The sequence below is a fragment of the Athene cunicularia genome (genome assembly GCF_003259725.1).
Source record: "Athene cunicularia isolate RWA chromosome 1 unlocalized genomic scaffold, athCun1 chr1_part1, whole genome shotgun sequence".
Lineage (NCBI taxonomy): Eukaryota > Metazoa > Chordata > Aves > Strigiformes > Strigidae > Athene > Athene cunicularia.
Window position 1 is genome coordinate 100027213 of NW_020799091.1, and position 19517 is coordinate 100046729.

A 19517-nucleotide genomic window follows, 5' to 3' on the forward strand; every position below is an offset into this window, starting at 1 on the left:
AGTTTGACCTTCCCTTCCAAGTCTTCACACCCACTCCCTCCTCTCTGGTATTGCTATAAAGCAATCTGGTAGGTCTAAGCTTTAAAGGAACTTAAAGGCTTTTCAAACATATGCTCTGAAATGAATCCACCTAAGCCATCATCCTCAAGTATTCAGGGTTTATTTGTCAAATTTGTCACACCAAAAACCTTTCATATGACTATCCCTGATTGTCATTAAGCTTAATCAGTGCTCTGGAAATGAGTGCTATTGAGCAGCTCACAGAACAGAACAGCCTGTGACATTCTAAGTATTCCTCTTTCCCTATTTACCCACCATTTCTATCTCTTTCAAGGCAGGTGTGTGCTCAGTCTTACAACAGCTGCCTAAACCTCTTACTAAGAACAAGCCTCCCCCACACCTCCTGTTTTCCATTCCAGTGCTGTTTAGTAAAAGCCCAGGACTCTTCAAGTCATGGACCTCTTACAAGTAAAGAGACTATGAAGCATCATGATTTTCAGTGGGGTGGATAAAACTCTGTAATGGCAAATGCTGAAATTCTTTTTATTACATCTGTTATGCTAGATTTGGACCAGAATAATGGAAAAGTCATATACTAACTCACTATATTCCATAATCCTTGAGGATCTCTTAATAAGAGGATTAATTGTAAGAGCTGATAAATTGACGTGTGGCTCAGAGCACATTATGATTTCCACTGTAACGAGAAGCAATATCACTATCACTTAAACTTATCAACTGTCTCTGCAATTCTAATAAAGCCTGAAGTATCTCTTCCAAAAGGAAAGAAAACCAAAAGAAAATAAAAGTAAATTTTGCTTGGTCATTACCATTTTGGTGAGCATATAGTGGTATTGTTATTTACAGTGTTGGAAGATTTTGCTGTAGAAAAGTGATCTGTGGTATTCTGAGCATGTGACCACAGTAGGTTTAGGTATGCCTATGTTTTATAAATTTTTCAGATATCTGATTTTGAGGTAAAGAAGAAAAAGTTTGGAGTGATAAAAAAAAAATTAAAAGAGAAAAAGAGCTCACTTACTGTCTTGTCCCTTGCCATCAAGCAACACAATTGATATTCTCTGTATATGTGCATTAATCATTGTCAGTAATTCTGTAATGATCAGAGTTCTGCTCTGTTAATAAGTCTAAGGCCCAGTGGAGGAGACATTGTCGCCCACCTCTGCATTTGGATGTCAGTTAGCACCACAACCCTCATCAGAAATTTTGACTTAGCAATTCAAAACTGAAGTAGATGTTCACCTTCTTTATAAGCAGGTAACCCTGACTAAACAGAACAGGTCTGTCACTCATGTACAGCTGATGTACTTTGCCACATTTTCTTAAAAGCTGAACGATGCTGTACCTGAAGTGGCATGGACACACTAGTACTTGCTGAGTTTGCTTTGCTGTCATTCACTTGGGCTTGCTAATGTTTAGCTGACGTAAAATGTTCTAGTGAGGTGGTGGCTAAAGGAAATTATGATGTAAAATCTCTCTTCAGGACAAGACTGGTTTCCTTTCATGTTGTTCATTTGGGTAGACCAACACAGAAGCAGAATGAATTTCCTAATCTCAGTCCAAAACCATAATGCATTCATTTTACAGGATATGTAAGTCCAAAAAGGCTATGATGTTAACATGTCTCTGCCACTGTGCAATAGCAGATGAGCAAGCACAATCTGGGGAGCTGAATACTAATGATTCCTGAATTCCAGGTCAGATGATTGCCAATAATTTTTTTCTATTGTTTCATTCATCATTAAAAAAAAGAAAGAAAAACAACAGCATTATGGTGGTGCAAATTAAAACCTTTTGCTTCACTGTGGTGAATTAGAAATGTATATTAAATCAATAACTGATGTTCAGTTTTGCCTAGTAACTTCTGATAATAAATAAACAGATTATAACACCAAATATACTTGCCCTATATATCCATCATTAAAAAACCCCCAAATATCAGCCCAGTTATTTGCCTTTGTAGGTTATCTTTAACATGGTTTTGAAAGCGACATACTAAAGGTCAAGATAATCCCACTGACAAAACTGAGTAGACAGAAAAATATTCTTATCTTCGATTAGACTTCACTCTAGCTTCTGAATGTACTTCTCCCATACTAAAGAGTCCAGCTAACTGATTTCTGTTCCAGACTCCCACTAAATTTGGAGAAAAATTCTGCTGATTGCATGCCTTTAGGTTAAGGCTTCAAAATGATCAAATTACACATAAACAGCAAGAGAAAGAAAAAAAAAAAAAAAGAGAGAAAGAAATAGACTGTTTTACAAAATAAATAATTAAATATGGCCCATTATTTTCTTTGGTAATTTCTCAAGTCAATTGCAGTAGAAGGTTTTTTACAGAAGGGGTTGTTAGGGACTGGAATGGGCTGCCCAGGGAGGTGGTGGAGTCCCCATCCCTGGTGGTGTTTAAGAGTCAGGCTGACATAGGGATATGGGGGAGTTGGAAACTGTCATTGTTGGGTTAATATTTGGACTAACTGATCTTCAAGGTCTTTTCCAACCTAGATGATTCTGTGATTCTGTTTTTGTGTGCCCAGATGCATTTATAAGGCTTTTGAATGAAGAGTGCCCTTTAGCATTGCACTTATCTAATAATAGTCATCACATAAGTTGTTTATCATCAATTTACAATATTTCATATTAAACAATAATTCAGGCTTCAGTGGCAGATGCGAAGTGTCTGAATACCTTGCACAAAGTCAGGCTTGAACCTGGTATTGTGCAGGGTTTTGGAGCTGAACAGAACAGTTCATTTTCTGCCACAATTCTGTGCTAAAATAGCTTTTCTTGGCTATTCATTCAGAAGTTTTATCAACTCCTTTTGTCTATATGTTTTAAAAATTTGTTAAGAGTTATGAGAGTTTCTCCTTACACCATTTAAAGTAGATTCAATGTACACACATATTTTATAAGTGATATAGTTTGAATTTGGAGGTGCATATTTGTGCCTCAGATGTTTTCTAATATCAGCTGCAGACATTCGTTCAAAATGGGGGATCGTATTTTTTGAACAATGGGAACAATAAAAGGTTAAAACGAGTCTGAAAATCTAGAGATTGCTTTATTAATTGCAACTAGAGGTCTAAAATACAGGTTCAGAAAAACTTTTATTTCACAGGTTATTGGAATAAGTAGAATATCAATAGACAAGCATAAATGTCGGCTTCTATTATTAAACAAAATAGTTTAAAAACTTAAAAGAAGATTATTTGCATTTTTGTATTACCAGGACACTCTGAACACTTTAAAAAGGACTGTGAAAAATTTAAAGTTTTCTAATCTGAAATACAGCTCTCCAGTATCTATCCCTGTGACACTGGACTCAGAAAGTGAAAATATGCCATAGGCAGATAAATGGTTAACTAAATTATTTGGATAAGCTCATAGTGAGTAAGAAAAACCAAATACATAATAGAAATGCAATCAATTTATCAGATTGCCACATTTGTGTGCAGTAGTGCAACACAGTTGTCTACAAAATTGGCTATGTCCCATCAAGGGTATATCATAAAGCTGAATATGTACTCAGTGTATTGTAGACACTGTGTGCATTATGATTTCTTGACCATCATTTCTGGTTATATCTTGCTAATACAAATCTGGAAATACAAGTGAGGTCTGGTAGAGACAAAAGAAACTGAATATGAAACGTACTTGGTTTACGTTTGTAAGTCTGGTAGCAGCTGCACTAATTGATTCTGTGATTAAACTGTTGATTGGCTTTGGCTGAAACAAAGACTGCTATAGTAATTGATTCAAGATGATGAAGTGGAAGTTGATAAAAAAAAAAAAAAGTATGATGGTGGTGTGAAATGGTAGCAAGCTTCTGGAGTGTTTGCTCTTAGAAGCTGAGTCAGCTTAATTTTCCAGTTTTTATAGTTTTCCATCAAGATATTTATATGGAAACCAATATTGTAATTCGAATATTTAACCCCAGGTTTTGGTTTGTAGTTTACCCACAATCTTTATTTTTTAAAATAGTAAAAATAGATAGTTTCACAGTTTTAATTAGGTTGCTTTGGATATTTTTGCCATGTCAGGTACCTGACAGCCTTCAGAGATGATTGAAAATTTATCAGAAATCTGTTCTATCTACTACCTTTTCAATGCTTAGTAAGAAAGGGTCTGAGTAGCTGCTGGTCCTGTGTGGTTTGCTTTTCAACTACCAGTTGAAACCAGCATGTTGGGTTAATTCCCCATTTTGTTTAATAAACATGAGAAAGTCATCAAAAGTTTACAACTTAGAAATACAAATAATAATTGTCTGGTAAAACATGGTATCAAAGAATGTGAGACCTTATTTTGAATCTCCAACAAACACTGCATTGCCCTACTGCTGCAAACCAAACTCCTGAAAGAACAGCATTTCCTCACGGTTCTGTTATCAGAGCAGCCTGCAACCTTTCATAAATGAGATCTAAGACAAGCAAAGGATGTTACAAACAGAAGCCACTGAAAATCACAGGTTTTAATTAAGCTGCAAGCTCTATCCAAAATTTTACAAACGAAATTGAAGACATTCTCTTCCTAAGAGTTTCAAATTGGGCTCTTCATTCCTCTAATATTAAAGCAAGGACAGAGTGCAAAAAATAATTTCTTTTCCTGAATTACATGATTAGGTTCCAATTCAACTTTTATTATATCCTGTAACATTTAACACAAGTGTCACTAGAAACATTAAAATTGTTACAAATCTTGCATAGAAGAGCATGAAATCTCATTTCTGTGTTAAACAGTCATGTGGACTCTGACTGTTCAAAAAGTTCTGCTTCATTTCTGTTTGTTAATTGTATCTGAGAACTGTGCAACTGCTGCCTATTCTGTTTGCCTGAACATGGTGCCTAATAGGCACTCGCATCCTTGATTTTTCCTGACAGGCCTCAAGAAGTTGTGGTATAAGCTATGATTTCAGAGCAATGATACATTTCAGTGCCTTTGCATCCAGAAGGCAGTTGCGCTTTAGGACTCAAATTGTATTAAAAGCTTACCATAGACTTCAGAAGGCCTGGCATGGACAGCAGGTTCCTAGCTCATTCCTCCCTTTGTTTCTTAAGGAAAATCTTTGTGTCTGATCAGGAAGGAAATATCACCTCTCTGTCTAGACATGCTGCACAGACAGGTATCACAGCTGTCTTGAAGTCAGAAATAAAGTTATGCTCACTGGACTCAAATCTAACTGGTTTATTTTTATTTAGAATAAATAAAAATCAGAAATTAAATTTAGAATTGGAATGGTATTTGAAGCATATGCCTCACAATTAGGGTTTGAAAAAACCCTTCAACATTTAAGTTTAACTCTTCTGAGAAACACTCCATGACTCCTGTTTACAATTTAAGTCACATTTGTGTCATTATTTGATAGCCTAAGTGGGACAAAGTTATACAAAGGCTAAATGCACTTCTCTGATACCTTGAAATTTAAGCAGACATCTATGCAGCTTGTAATATCTTTTCCTTTTTTTTTTTTTTTTTTTATGTTTATTTTCAAAAGTGAGCTAGCATTTCACCATATAAATCTTTCCTACAAGAATGGAGATGTAGGCTCCTGATACCATTTCAAAAAATAACATATTGGTTCCTATATTCAGGATACCATGTTAGCAGAGAAGCTGAGCATCTGATATGTAATCAGTAAGTGTGAATATTTCACAGAAGCAAATTGCCCTCTAAGGAGGAATTGATCTCTAAAGATCATATCTTTCAAAATGTTCCATCTTTATGAATCAGAGGTGAGGTCATGTCAGAGTAATAAAAAGTCAGACTGGAAAGAGATATTACATAATTAAATGCATTCATATGTGTCCCCTCATGCTATCTTAATTATATCAGTATAAAAACCAACAAGTGTTTCACTGCTTACAGCTGAGATTTTTGTATGTTCCCATGTCATTAAAATTGAAAGTCTCATAGCAAGTTTGTTGCATTTGTGTATTTTCATTCTTACTTTACTTAAGCATGCTTCAAAATTGTGCTATATTTCCACAGAATTCTAGATGCACCAGATTTGTGTGAGATGCACAGTGATAACACCTCAGCATCTGAGATTAAATACTGCAGGTTCAGAGTTAGAATTTAGATTTAGCAGGAAGGGGTGACACAATTCTGATGATTTTAAATGCCACTTATGTTATCTGTCTACAACAAATGAAGCAAGTTACAATGCACAGTAGAAAAGCTTGTGAGTTAAGAATTATATGGCTGACACACATGAAGAAACTGTGCCATCATTTATCATCAGCCTTTCTTGTATCTTTGAAGAATTTAATCTGATGTGGGAGCTCCCAAAAACAGATTATAAAAATAATCTGCAGTTTGAAATCCATCAAATACTTTCTTTTCTAGATAAGCTTCAGCTTTGGGGACAAAATGGGGGCTATATGAGAGACAGATAGATCTCATTTAAAAGAAAGTGAGCTTGCTGGGAAGCTTACAAGATACAGAAAACTTAAATTGCAGAAAAAGTTAGTTCTGGACATTGATCCTGCTGCACTGAAGAAGCATTCCCCAGCACAGGGAATCATCATGGCCATACAGACTGATGTACAAAATCCACCACTTTAACCTACTCCTGATGCTAATGTTTAAAACAAGGAAAATGTAATTTCATGTAATTATGATAGAACAGTAAAATGCTGCCTGGACCAAAACCAGTCATATGCAATTCGTATGCTGTACTTGAAACATGTATGTAAGACTTGCACGTACCTTACACTACAAAGTTTTTATTAGGTCTGTGTTACTGGGTGAATTTTTCCTGAAAGCCTGTTTTTAGAGCCATCATCATCATGCCATCAATACCTCTGAGCACATGCAGTGGCAGTGCTCTTATTAGGAAAGATTACACCTCATTTGCTTACTTGGGAACTTGTGTCTTCTGCCTTGGGAATACAAACTGAGTAGGGATTAGTGAAATAATTCAGGAAAGTCCTGGACATTAGGTGTCCAGTGCTGGTGGGGAACGTTTGAACACAACCTGACCAAGAAATCAAGCAAGAATGACAAAAGTCCTTCTTTCATTTATCTCTTCCTGGAAAAATTCGAATTTCTGGGCCCTGAGTAGCAGAGACAGTATCCATCACACAAGACTAGGAAATGCACAACTGAAGTCTTGAGAAAGCTTTGGTGATTTGGGGTGGTTAGCTACCTTCCTTCATTAAGGACCTTCTGGGGATTCCCATTCAGCTCTCACTGACATTTGTTACCCATTCGTCATGAAAACTTAGAAGGTCCTGGGCTGGGATAAAGAGGATCTCTCCAGTGAGGCTGGGTGGATTTAGGCTATCCTATGCCAAGGTTCAGACCCAAAGCTTGGACAAAGCAGACTCCTTTAGTAATTTCTTACTGAATTCTTATGCAGTGCAAAACTGCCCTGTCTGTGGGCACATGTAATACATATTTTATTCTCTCTCTCTCTCTTCAGTATCTTTTTTCTATACAGTACTAGACATATGTAAAGCAATGTATATAAACTGTCACTAACTTGTGCCTGATTGTAAAATACAAAACATGTCGTAGAGAAACTAAATAACAAAAAGTTGAAGAAAGTGTTTTTTATCAAAGTAACAAAGCCACATATGTTTAAAAAAATATTTGGAAGTGATTGAATGCTACAGTTAATTTAAAATGCAGTATTTATTATGGCTTCAGAGTAGTTCCTGCTAGTCATTACAGGGAAGAGTGTTTTTGTGTTCACACAGGCACGGTGGGATGGCCTGACAGGGCGCATAACCTTCAACAAAACGGATGGCTTACGGAAAGATTTTGATTTGGACATTATTAGCCTCAAGGAGGAAGGAACAGAAAAGGTAACCAGATCTCTTGTAGAACAATGACAAAAAGCTAATCTGACAGGGGCGTAGGAAAGTCCATTCTCTCAGCTTGAATTTCCTGTGCTTGGGGTAAAAAACACTCTTCTCAAGATTAGTTAAGTCAAAGTTAAAACAGAGCTACTAAGAGTGTTTTATTATTTTACAATGCATATCTTGCATTTTGAGGTATGGGATATGAATTTGGGACTGGCAATAATTATCTAAATGGAAATAATTAAGTGCACATTATCTTCAGTTTTTATGACTGTAACTTGTTGTGGCAAATTCATACATAGAGATAAAGCCTAGACTTACCTTACATGTACTGCTTTTAATAAATATGACATGAGGGAGAGAGGAAAAAAGGTGCTTGAGTAATAACCTCAACAAGAGTTGAGATGTTAAAAATTCTGCACCTTTTTGAGATAAGATTAGCTCTTTTTCCCTTGTCCTGGCCCTCAGCCAGCAAACATGGGCTCCTGACAGTAACCGCAGGATTCCCTCCACCTCCGCCTAGGAGGTGGCTGCCATAAGAGTCCAAAAATCCCTAACCTAACAGGTAACACCACCAGCTCACGTCAGCTGGAGACAGTGTTGTCCCTTGCTCTGCATACACTGGCTTGACTCTGAATGATAATTGCTGATGGGTTAATTGAGACTTTAAATGTAATTGCTCCCACACAGCTCTTCAGACTGGTTCTCTTTTCATTTTTAATGAAGCACTCTGTTTATTTTTCTCTGTACCAAGGCTGCTGGAGAGGTTTCTAATCATTTATATAAAGTGTGGAAGAAGGTTTGTACACAGACAGGTGATGCAAAAAACCTTCAGGCTGGGTCTTCAGACTCATCCTTTGGGTTTTGAGAGTGATTCTCTTATTGCAGTTTAGAGACAACAGTCTATCCAAGAGCATGAATTTTTCTGGTAGATAAGTTTCATCCCACCTCGAGACACTCTAATGTCAAATAATAAAAAGATCTTGGAACAATTCAGCCTTTTCACCAAAATTTTTTTTTTTAATTTTTATTTTATTTCTTGGGAGCTGTGCTTTTCCCCTCCAAGTAGAGGCTCCTCACTGCAGCAAAAGCAGTCCTTTTCTCAGCTGTTATCCTTTCTGATTCACCTAAGATTCACCATGAGTGGTAATTTTGCACTGTTTTGAATGTGTATTACCATCAGCAGCAAGGACTGTTTTAATGTGCAAGGTGGGTTTTTTTTTTGCCTCCCACAAAATGCATACTGTGCAAGCAATGTTCGAGCATTGTTGATCCAAAATTTTGACGAATGTGTTATTAACTCCTTACAGAAAATTATATAGATGATTAAGAGGGTGATGTCATTTACTAATATATGGAAATTTGAACTAAGCTTTTTTAGAAAAGTTCTAAATTACCCCAGGAATCTCATCCCCCTTTTAACGTGAGGTGCCTCTGCCTGATGGAAAAGGCACCAAAGTGGGAGTGAGAGACCAGCTCTGTGCACTGCTCCCCACTGGAGTTACAACCCACGGTTGCCACTCTGTAAGAAGATAACAACTGCATTCGTCATGTTTAAAGTGTTCTGGAGTCACAAGATAAAAATTTCTCATAACGCTTAGAATCATGTTTTGTACGTATTTCACACAGATATTATTTCCCACCCTTCCCACATACACAGTTGAAAATGGTTTTGGTTTTGTGTTGTTTTGGGAGGGATTTTAATGCTACAGAGTAGACCAGTGTAAATCATCCTATAGCACTCTTTTCATGTTCTTACAAAGCACATACTTAATAACCTTGTTTTAATCTTCAGTGAATCAGGCTAAGGCACAAAGGCCCCCATTTCCCTCATTACTGGTGAATAGATCATCCTACCTGACATGCAGAATGCTATTGAACCAATCTTGCTTTTGACTCTAGGCATTTCATGTTACAGTGAATTGATTTAAACCAAATTACAATTGGTTCAGAGCACAGGCTTGCTGAGAAGGGCGTATGACACCTCTCAAACTTGTCACTAAACTGCAATAAATCCCCCGGATTCACCATAGTGATGTACTACCTTGACCTCATTCTTCCAGTGCCCCTCTGACCTCCTCCATCACTCTAATCAAGGCTGACCTCCGATGTCATTCTTTTATCCAGACATAGAGTGGTCTCCTGGTGTATTTTGTATGCACTGTGACTGTGTTGCTCCATGTTCTTCATGGTTGTTCTCCTCTTCCCTGCTGCCAGATGATAAAAGCGTATCAAGTCAGTAACAATAAGCAGAACGGCTTTTGATTAACTCAGCCACCCTGGTGCAAATTCAAGGACATTTGGTTATTTACTATATACCTGGCACAGGCTATCATAATATCCAACATCTTATTTCCTGTGTACTTTCCAGATCAGTTTCCCAACCTGATCTAGTTTCGGAAACAAAGGGAATGGCTGATAAACGCTTCAAAAAATGGTTTTAAAAAACAGCATGACTATCCCCATTAAGCATACTTTGGAAAAAAACGTTTGTGAAAGGTGAAAGCAATGGCATCTAGGGACACAAACTCAAAGTTTATCTGAGCTGCTATAGTTATTACCCCAAATCCACACTCAGCAGGCACAAACTAATCTGCTGGGTTTGGTACAAAGGCAACGCCATCTCTGCCTCAGTTAAGAACCAAAGAAAAAGAGTCCAGCCTGGGTCCAAAATGACTCCGCAACTGATGGCAGATAGAGACCTTCAGTACACAGACAAGTCAGTGGATTTTGGTTTAGACTTACTTGGCATCTTTGGTGGCAATCCCAGAAGGGAGGATCTGAAAGCAGATCCCTCCCAAGTAGAGCTGAAACATGCTGGCAGGGTGGCACAGTGATGTGAAGGGCTCTGTAAATGGCTGGTATCAGTCCCCCACACCATCTGTCTAGTGCTCTCCACAAATGTCCAATACGAGACAAACTGCCTGAGCCTGCTCCTTGCCTGGAGTTTTCTCACATCAGCCCTCAGCCACGCTGTGTATGTAAATCCAAAGGCAAAAATCCTGAAGATGCTTTCAGACTTTGTCTATGTTAAATAAATATTTATCTGAATAATTCAACATGGTTGCAATTTCTGCCTTCACAAGGTGTAGATCCAAATCCACTGAAATTGTGAAGATCTTTCCCTTGAGGCTTTGGGCATTAAATACTGGAAGTCTTCACTATCTCTAGGGCTATAAAGGAATTTGCCTTTGGCCATTTTACTTTACTGAACAAATACTGATCAGTGCGTGAAATTATATCACCTTGCTAGCTCTGTCATGTATAGTAGTCAAGAAATGACAGAATAATCTTTGCTAAACCTGCTGAAGGCACAGCAGAAGCAAAAACCTAGTGCATCCATCAATCTGCTTCAACATATTTATTAAAACTTTTAATCTGTTGTATCAGAAGAGAGAGGTCTTTCAACTCTACCACTTACAAAATTAAAAAAAAAAAAAAAAAAATAGACATTTGACTTTTTTTTTAGCTGGAATATATTCCACTTCGTAGCAAATTGGCTAATACACCACTGTATTGACATACTTTGTACTCTTACAGCTTACTCATTTCCACCTGTTTTTTGAAAGGGCAATATGTTCCCTGTGTTTTCTAAATCAGCCATTTGATGTTGCTGCCTTACTCAGACCTACAGCCGTTTCCCTCCTCTAGCATTTCGTACTGCTGGTGTCTCTTTCTGTGGTGACTAGAGCCAGTGCATTCTTCCTAGGCATTTAGGGAAATGTTTCAGTTCGCTGTGGCCAGGCAGCCTCTCACCTGCTCTCTTCTGTGCAGATTGGGGTTTGGAACTCATACAGTGGCCTTAACATGACAGACAGCAACAAGGACCGATCAACCAACATCACAGATTCCTTGGCTAACCGGACGCTTATTGTCACCACCATTTTGGTAAGTCTTGCTGGGCAGAGGTGGCACCGTCAGCCATGCTGCAAGATGCAGGTATTGCTGATGGTGGGTTGCAGGGCTCTCCACAGCTGCCTTTGCCACCTCTGCCCTGCAGCCCATGGCTGTTTTCCTCCACTTAAACAATGTTTTGTTAAAGTATCCTGTTTCAAGGAATTTTTTTTTGATTTAGACTCAGAAGCGACATACACATTCATCCATGAGATTGATTCAAAAATACCCCACTGCCAATGAAATAGTCTCGGGAACCTCCGCCTCCAAAACTGTTTCACTTACTTCAGTATTGCAGAGGCAAACCCTGCATACTTTTCTTCTCAGAAGAATTAACGCACACAAATACTCAGCTTTGTAGTCAGTGCTTATACGTACTTCTGTTGTACTGAAAATGAGATGAATAGGACTGAAAGAAAGTAACAAAAAGTGTACAGGCAGACTGAGTTATGACCTCACTATGATAAAAGGAAAATATGCAACTGGGTATTCACGAGTTGTTCCGCCTCGTGCTTTCTACCTGGATGGTAATGCCACTTTTTTCAATTATTCTGTCAAATTCCTCAGGAGGAGGGAAAGAGCTCAAAAGCTCCCTCTACACTCCTTTTCTATTGCCAGAGGTCTTTTGCCACATTAAACTGCAGAAACTTGCTTGCCTAGATCTTCTTCTATACAAAATGCTTTTAAAAGAAAAGCAACAAGGTACTTTGCAGTCTATCTATGCTGTTCTCCATTCTTTCATGTGGATACCTGATTCACTCACAGCTAATTTGTACATTTGCAGATTTCTTTCAATAAAGATTTATTTCTCACAAAATATAAATTTTTAGGTTCCCCTTATGATTATTTTTCTGTTATTTAGGCTTCTCTCTCCTTCAGTATCCCTTCCTGTCCATTAGGGTGGGACAATGCAGAATACAGATCTTGTTCTGATTTTGGAGCTACTAAGCACTACTTCTGTTAAAGCTCCTGGGAGCTATGAATTGTCTGTTCCACTGAAAATTAGGGCCCTTATGCTTATCACTAATTGATTCAAACAATTTGTTAACACACCTAAACCAGCTTTTAATGGACATGGTAAATTACTGGTTTCCACCTAATTGCAATCTATTTATAAAATATTAACATAATTTAGAGAAACTGATATAAATCTGAAACAACCTCATTTCCATTGCTACATGTCTACTGTCTTTTTCTATAGGAAGATCCCTATGTTATGTACAAGAAGTCAGACAAGCCCTTGTATGGAAATGACAGATTCGAGGGTTATTGCCTGGACTTACTAAAGGAGCTGTCAAATATTTTAGGCTTCATCTATGAGGTCAAACTAGTTTCTGATGGTAAATATGGAGCCCAGAATGACAAAGGAGAGTGGAATGGGATGGTCAAAGAACTCATAGATCATGTAAGATTGAATCCTTCTCTCTTTATTCTCCTTTTACCTATGGTATTTGATATGAAGCCAGTCCAAATGAAATGTTTGCTTTCATTTTAACTTTTTTAGAGCTACTAGTCTGTCTTTATTGCCACTTGTCAGAGTAGGAAGTCACATCAGTACATCTGAACCAAGAGTTTGCAGGTGTCGGGGGCAACCTCCATCTGCAGTGGGGCAGCAGGCACTGAGGTAGCACAAGTCCTGCCCATCCCCTGGCCATAAACTCCAACAGCAAAGGCTGAGCTTCCAGCTCACCTCTGCCCTGTGGCAGCCTCTGCCCTGTGGACGTAGTCCGTGCCCAGATCCTCCACCAGTCCTTGCTTGCAGTCTGCCCCGTTGCACAGGACTCAGTCCCATGTCCCCAGTCATGCCTCTCTGACTCACATGAAAGTCACAAATGTCCCTCTGCCTGCAAAAAGAGGAAACACAATATCATGTACCAACTGTAGCAATGTTAAATTTTGTCACACACTTCAGATTTATCGTCAAATTTGGTTTAGTTTTTAATACTTGGGGGGAAAAAAGGGAAGAAGTAGTGCATTTGCTGAACATGAAAAAGAATTAGTATTTTCCCATTTGTGTTTTCAGAAAGCTGATCTGGCAGTTGCTCCTCTTACTATTACCTATGTAAGAGAGAAAGTAATTGATTTTTCCAAGCCCTTCATGACGCTGGGAATCAGTATCTTGTACCGGAAGCCCAATGGGACAAACCCTGGTGTCTTCTCCTTTTTAAACCCTCTTTCTCCTGATATTTGGATGTATGTTCTCCTAGCCTGCCTTGGAGTCAGTTGTGTCCTCTTTGTCATTGCAAGGTAAGTCAAAGTCGTAGCTTTAGATGCAGCCACATTTAACTATCTCTACTCCCATAGGTGTTGCATGGGCTCTGTGAAGGATAACACTATCCTAAGGGTTTTATCTAGGCCTAAAACATAACATTCTAAAAAGTCTTGGTATTTTCACATCAACACTGCTATCACTTTTATATATTGCAATGTGATGAGATTTTACTTTCCTTAAGGGCTGAACGGAGAAAAATATCTGATGAAATGCGTCAGCCTTTCTTTGTCAGTATGCACCACCTCAGCAGACTACACGTTGAAAAGCAGTTTATGTTACTCAAATAAGCACCTTTCTTTTCCACTAACAATACATACAGTTAAAAGGTAAGAAAGAGGATGTGAACGTATTTTTGCTGCAGGATGTTAATTAGCTCTGATAATTTCCCCTTGAAATACAAGATAACATGACTGGGAACCTGAAGGGACAATCTGCAAGTATACCCAAAGACTCTCCCAGCGCTGTCCTGAGGTGCACCCTGCCTGTCAGTGGCAGGCTCCCAGTGATGTCCCTATCAAAACCAAGAGGAACTAAGCACATACACACCATTTTTCCAAATGAAGCTAAGCTCATAACGTTCTCAAAAGAAGGCAGGTGTGCCACAAGGTTTCTGGACTGGTGGACCACAGTCACATTTCCAGAGGGCCAGCAGAACACTCTATACCCTTAACATTGAACTTAACCTTAAAAACTCTGGACAGCTGATATGGTTTCTCAAACTGGATACAAAGTACTTATTGTGGCCTCAGAGACGATGGACCACAGTCTAGGAGTCAGTTGCTCTAGGGCTTTGAACAAGAGCAAACCACGCATGAAAGAAAATGAATTTAGAAACTTGTCAGAGGAAGTCGGTCATTTGAGACATAGTTTTTTCTATACTCCTGAATAAACCTAGACTGACTGAACTGGCACAGTTATTGTCCTTTTCTTCAAATAGTGGCCTTGGAATTTAATTTCCAACTCTGTTTACCTGATCTCATTCTATCCTTCATTTTTTCCTTTTTTTTAAATTCAAATATAAATATTTTTATTAATGCTTCACAAAGATTCATATTTAGTGCTTTTTACCGAGGATCCCTAATTAAGCCTTTCCCCACATCTGTTATGTATTCGTTTGCTTATACAACAATATATTCCACATTAATAAAGTATATGGAAAATAGCCTGAGTAAAGATTTACACTACGAAATGTAAGAACTGAAGTGATGTATCATTGGAAGTTCACACATTCACATCACAGCAACAGTAGTAGAAGTGCTGCAGTTTTTATTGCAAATTATGGCATTCAACTTTCAGAAGTCAGCAATAATGTATATATTCCAGTGTATACATACATACACCTCATTCAAAGGTCATAAAATAATTGTAATCTGAATCATTAATTATAATAATATAGCACATTGTGCCTGACTTCCACATCTGTGTGACCAGGTCAAATTAAGCTCTTCCTGCTTTTTCTCCAGTTCACTGTTTTCTTTTAATCAAAAGACACAGGCTTCCAAAACCTTTACTCACATGAACAGTTCTGCTGAGAGTGACTGACCGCAGATACACATTTCTCCGTGGTCCACTGAACCACCCTTGTTCCAGGTGGACAACCTAAGTGGATGCTTTGCTTGTTTGCATCTTTCAATACTGGTATCAAAGTACAGAAATTTGTGGGATTTGCTTTTTCCTTTAAATTACTGAGAATGTAAAGAAGGAGGAAGGAATTAGAGGAGGAGAGGTCATGAGTTAACCTATTGGTTGGCCCAAGATAAAAGAAAGGGTTTGTCCACCCCTGACATCTATAGGACTCTATAAAATTAGGCATGACTTCCCACAAGCTCTTGCAGTGTCTCACTGTACCAGAAATAATAACTCTTACTGTACAGAAATCATGATCTCATTCATGACTACTATTAAATCTGCTCGACTGTGACAGATTGTCTTTTCTGCAGTTGTGTGCCAAGACTAAAAACATCCCACCATCCTCTCCACCTCAGCACAGGTGGAAGGGAAAACAAAGACCGAGATATCCGTGGTGCTTCTGTTTTTTAAAATAACAGCAACAGTTTTGCAAGAAACATCAGGGTCCTCTGTCTGCTTGCAGAGCTGCCTATGTGCAGACGCGTGGCCAGGAGCAAACCGAAGGACAGCACAGTGCTCACAAATCATCAGCTGTGAAACCTGTTTGCTTTTCTTTCTTGACTGTTAAATATTGCTCCAAATCACAGTGTAGCCTTTGGGTAAACCCATAGGTTCGCCCTGTGTAACTGCGTTATACCTTTGTTTCCGAAGTCTTTTTAAAAAGCAGTAGTTCCAGGAGCAGCATAACTAATGAACCCTGATTTCCCTACAGATTTGTGTCTCATGGTGGATTGTGATTACTAGTTGAAGTTTGTTTGTCTGTCTGTTTGTTTTCTCTGCAGCTGAAGGATTTATGGGTGATCTCTCCCATGCGGATTAACTGATACGTAACGAGTTGTGAGCTCACCCTGCAGCTTCTTTCCTAGTGGGGCTACTACCACAATGTTTCACAACACTTGCAGGAGCATAATAACCTCTAAAGCCTACCTATTTGTAAAATGTGGCTAAAATTAGCTAAAAGGCTTGCATATCATTAGAGGTATAGACCACCCCACATTCACAACACACAGCACAAAGCCCAACTTGTAACAGCTTAAATAAATCAAGTTTGCATATCATTTAATATCCCACCTATTTGAGGAAAAGAGTGTACTAGTTCAGCAAAACAGTTAACATAATTTTCTGAATGTTGAATATTTTTCTGACATAAATGCTTTTTTTGAACTGATGCCTAAAAGCAGTGCCTAATTAGATCGTAACTACATAGGCTGAAGAAGTACACAAAACTGTGTTCATATGACATCTGAATTTACTTTAAAAATTTTAATTTACTCCAGAAAGCTAAGCTATTCTTATAGTCTACATCTAGACCTGTTCACATCTCCAAATACATCAAGATTTCTGTAAGATTTGCCAAGTGTTTTAGCAAATATTGGTTAGATTGGTTTTAAGAACCTCAGGAAGCATCCCCTTTTTAACACTGCCACAGTAAATTAAATGGTTACAGTATTTTGACATCAGTTCATGGAAGACAAATACTTGGGAATAATTTTCATAGACTGGGATAATCTTCCTGTTATTTCTTCAGGCTCTTCAGCAGCTGAATAATTTCTCATTTCTTTGAGCCTTACGTGGCCCCATCATTGTTGTATTAATTTTTAAGCTTCAAACACTGCAAAGGGTTACAGACTGACAAAGCACTTTTCCTAAGTACACTGGCAGTGAGTGAACAAGATGTTTTCTGTCAAAATTTCCCTTTACTACAAATGCCATAGCAGCTGTGCTCTTGATGTCAATGATGGCAGAGCTAGGTAGCTGAGGTAACCACCAGTGGTGAATAATGTCACACAGAGACTATATAAAAAGGTGCTTAGTTGAGCTTGAGAATCTCGTCTTTATCAGAAACCTCAGCATAGCTACTGCTGAAGAGGGGGAAAATGTCCAGGAAAACAGAAGACCTGAGCAGTGAAATAGAGCTGATTTGTAAGCCAGCCTCTTCTTAGAGCTGAACACAGCAATAGAAAAACAAGAAGAAAATCAGCTTTTGTTTCAAGGTGAAAAAGAAATATATGCCCTAGTACCACATTAAAATATATACCCAGAGCTATAAAAAATCTTTCTGGTCTGGCAGAAAGAGTTTTGCTGCAAGAATTTCATTGCCACGTTCTAGCAATGGCTGTTTTCCTCTTTTGGTGGTGGAGACATTTGTTTCCAAACTACTGGATGTGGTTGTTACCTAAAACAATGCAAGATCCCAGCCTTGGGCTTCCCAGTCAGGTCAGGGCAGGGTTACTTGTACATCCTCTTACTTTCCTGTGTTAACACTGTGGGACCCTCTGGGGAACACTCGGCATGGGACCTCTTCACTTCTGTGGTGGTTGGCAGCTCAGGCAACCTACAGCTCCTAACTGGGGGTCTCTTGTTAAGGAAGTGTTTCCCCCCATGTGCATGAACTGAATTGGAAACGATTTTGTTACTACATAACAGTTGCTTCCATTATTCTAGCACAAATTTGAAACATATATCTTGGTGACTGCTTTTCTTTTAACTGGTGTATGCAGAACTGTTCTATCTTGAAACTGAAAGCTGTGTCTTTTGTTAGGATTTTTAATACTATTTCACTAGTAATGGTAATACTGCGCGGCTAATAGCATCCTAAGCTACATACAGTTTCAATTAGTGGGTTCATTATTATCAGAGTTCATTACTTCATCTAAGCAAGGCACTCTGCTTGCAACCGTGCATAAATTCAATGCTTAATTATATTGTTGAAACTGTAATTAAAATGTATTGGCATGACATTGTCAATTAAAGCTATACTCATAAACTTCATGAGAAAGTATGCAGCAAGCCACGCAGCAGCGGGAGGCAACAGCAGGCAAGGTACCTTGGGGAGAAACGGTCCTTAATGTAGCTCTGCCAAGTGTTGTGCAGAGCAGAAAGGGCACGGTTTGCAGGACAGTGCATGGGGAATAGAACAGAGTTCTTCTGTTAAAGGCAATTCTCTGTATAATTCTCTCCCAGCAATGCCGACAATGTGGCCCTATGGCTTTCTGGCACTGCAATTGCTCCCAAACGCCTTCAAATGATTGGCAGCTTTGTTTTTGCTGCCGCTGCAGCCTCATGCGGGAAGAGCATCTCAACTACAGACAGCTAGCAATGCTGCTACTCCTTCATTATTTTCTAAACGCTTTACCAAGGAGCAGCTATGTGACTTTCAGTTGTCCCCACACCCCTGCAAATGTTTGTCTGTCAGCAGTGCGGGCAGGGAAGCTGTGGGGTACTGCAGCAGCCTCACCCTTGAGGGCTCTAGCCTGAGAGCCGGAAGAGTAAGGTAGTTGCCCTGTGCTACATCCAGGACTGTGAAAACGGCTCCTGGCACTGCAGTGCTGCTCCACAGCTTGTGCGAGGCAGCTGTGAGATGTCCTGTGGACAGCCTTTCAGCTGAGGTTTTCTTTTTCTTGTTTCCTTCATTAACCTATTCACTTTGTGCGTTGTTCAGCAGGTTTGCTGCCGCTGTGTGTACTCTATTTGATGTTTACAGATTGTTTCTGTTAACTGCCACAGGTTTACACCATATGAATGGTATAACCCCCACCCGTGCAACCCAGACTCAGATGTGGTGGAAAACAATTTTACTTTACTAAATAGTTTCTGGTTTGGAGTTGGAGCTCTCATGCAGCAAGGTACACCGGTTACACTTCGTTATCGCACACGTCCCACAGTCTGCTCAAGGGCTTCTGTGCTGGTAAACTCCACCCTCTGTAAATACAGCATATACTGTAAAACCTGATCTCAGAAACTAAGCAATAGAAGAAAGGAAGAAAACGACGTGCTGCTGCAAGCAGGAGCAGGCAGAGGAGGGGAACCTACCTGTGAAACACAGAATAGGGCTGCAGCAGGAGGAAGGAGAGAAAGCGTCTGAGAGAAAGGGAAGCGGACAGGGTCACATGGGAGCTTCT

At 39.0% G+C, this 19517-nt stretch overlaps 1 protein-coding gene across 4 annotated transcripts in view; it reads left to right on the top strand.

Annotated features, from left to right (window-relative positions):
• GRIK1 (glutamate ionotropic receptor kainate type subunit 1) overlaps positions 1–19517 on the top strand; it is a 159743-nt gene that overhangs the window by 115259 nt on the left and 24967 nt on the right. For 3 of the 4 annotated variants that reach the window (XM_026857964.1, XM_026857956.1, XM_026857981.1), the window contains exons 8-13: positions 7716–7823; positions 8575–8619; positions 11595–11708; positions 12916–13119; positions 13738–13961; positions 19123–19241. In XM_026857964.1, coding sequence (XP_026713765.1) covers positions 7716–7823; positions 8575–8619; positions 11595–11708; positions 12916–13119; positions 13738–13961; positions 19123–19241 — 814 coding nt within the window. The remainder of the gene's footprint in view (positions 1–7715; positions 7824–8574; positions 8620–11594; positions 11709–12915; positions 13120–13737; positions 13962–19122; positions 19242–19517) is intronic. The other variant, XM_026857972.1, reaches the window with a different exon arrangement.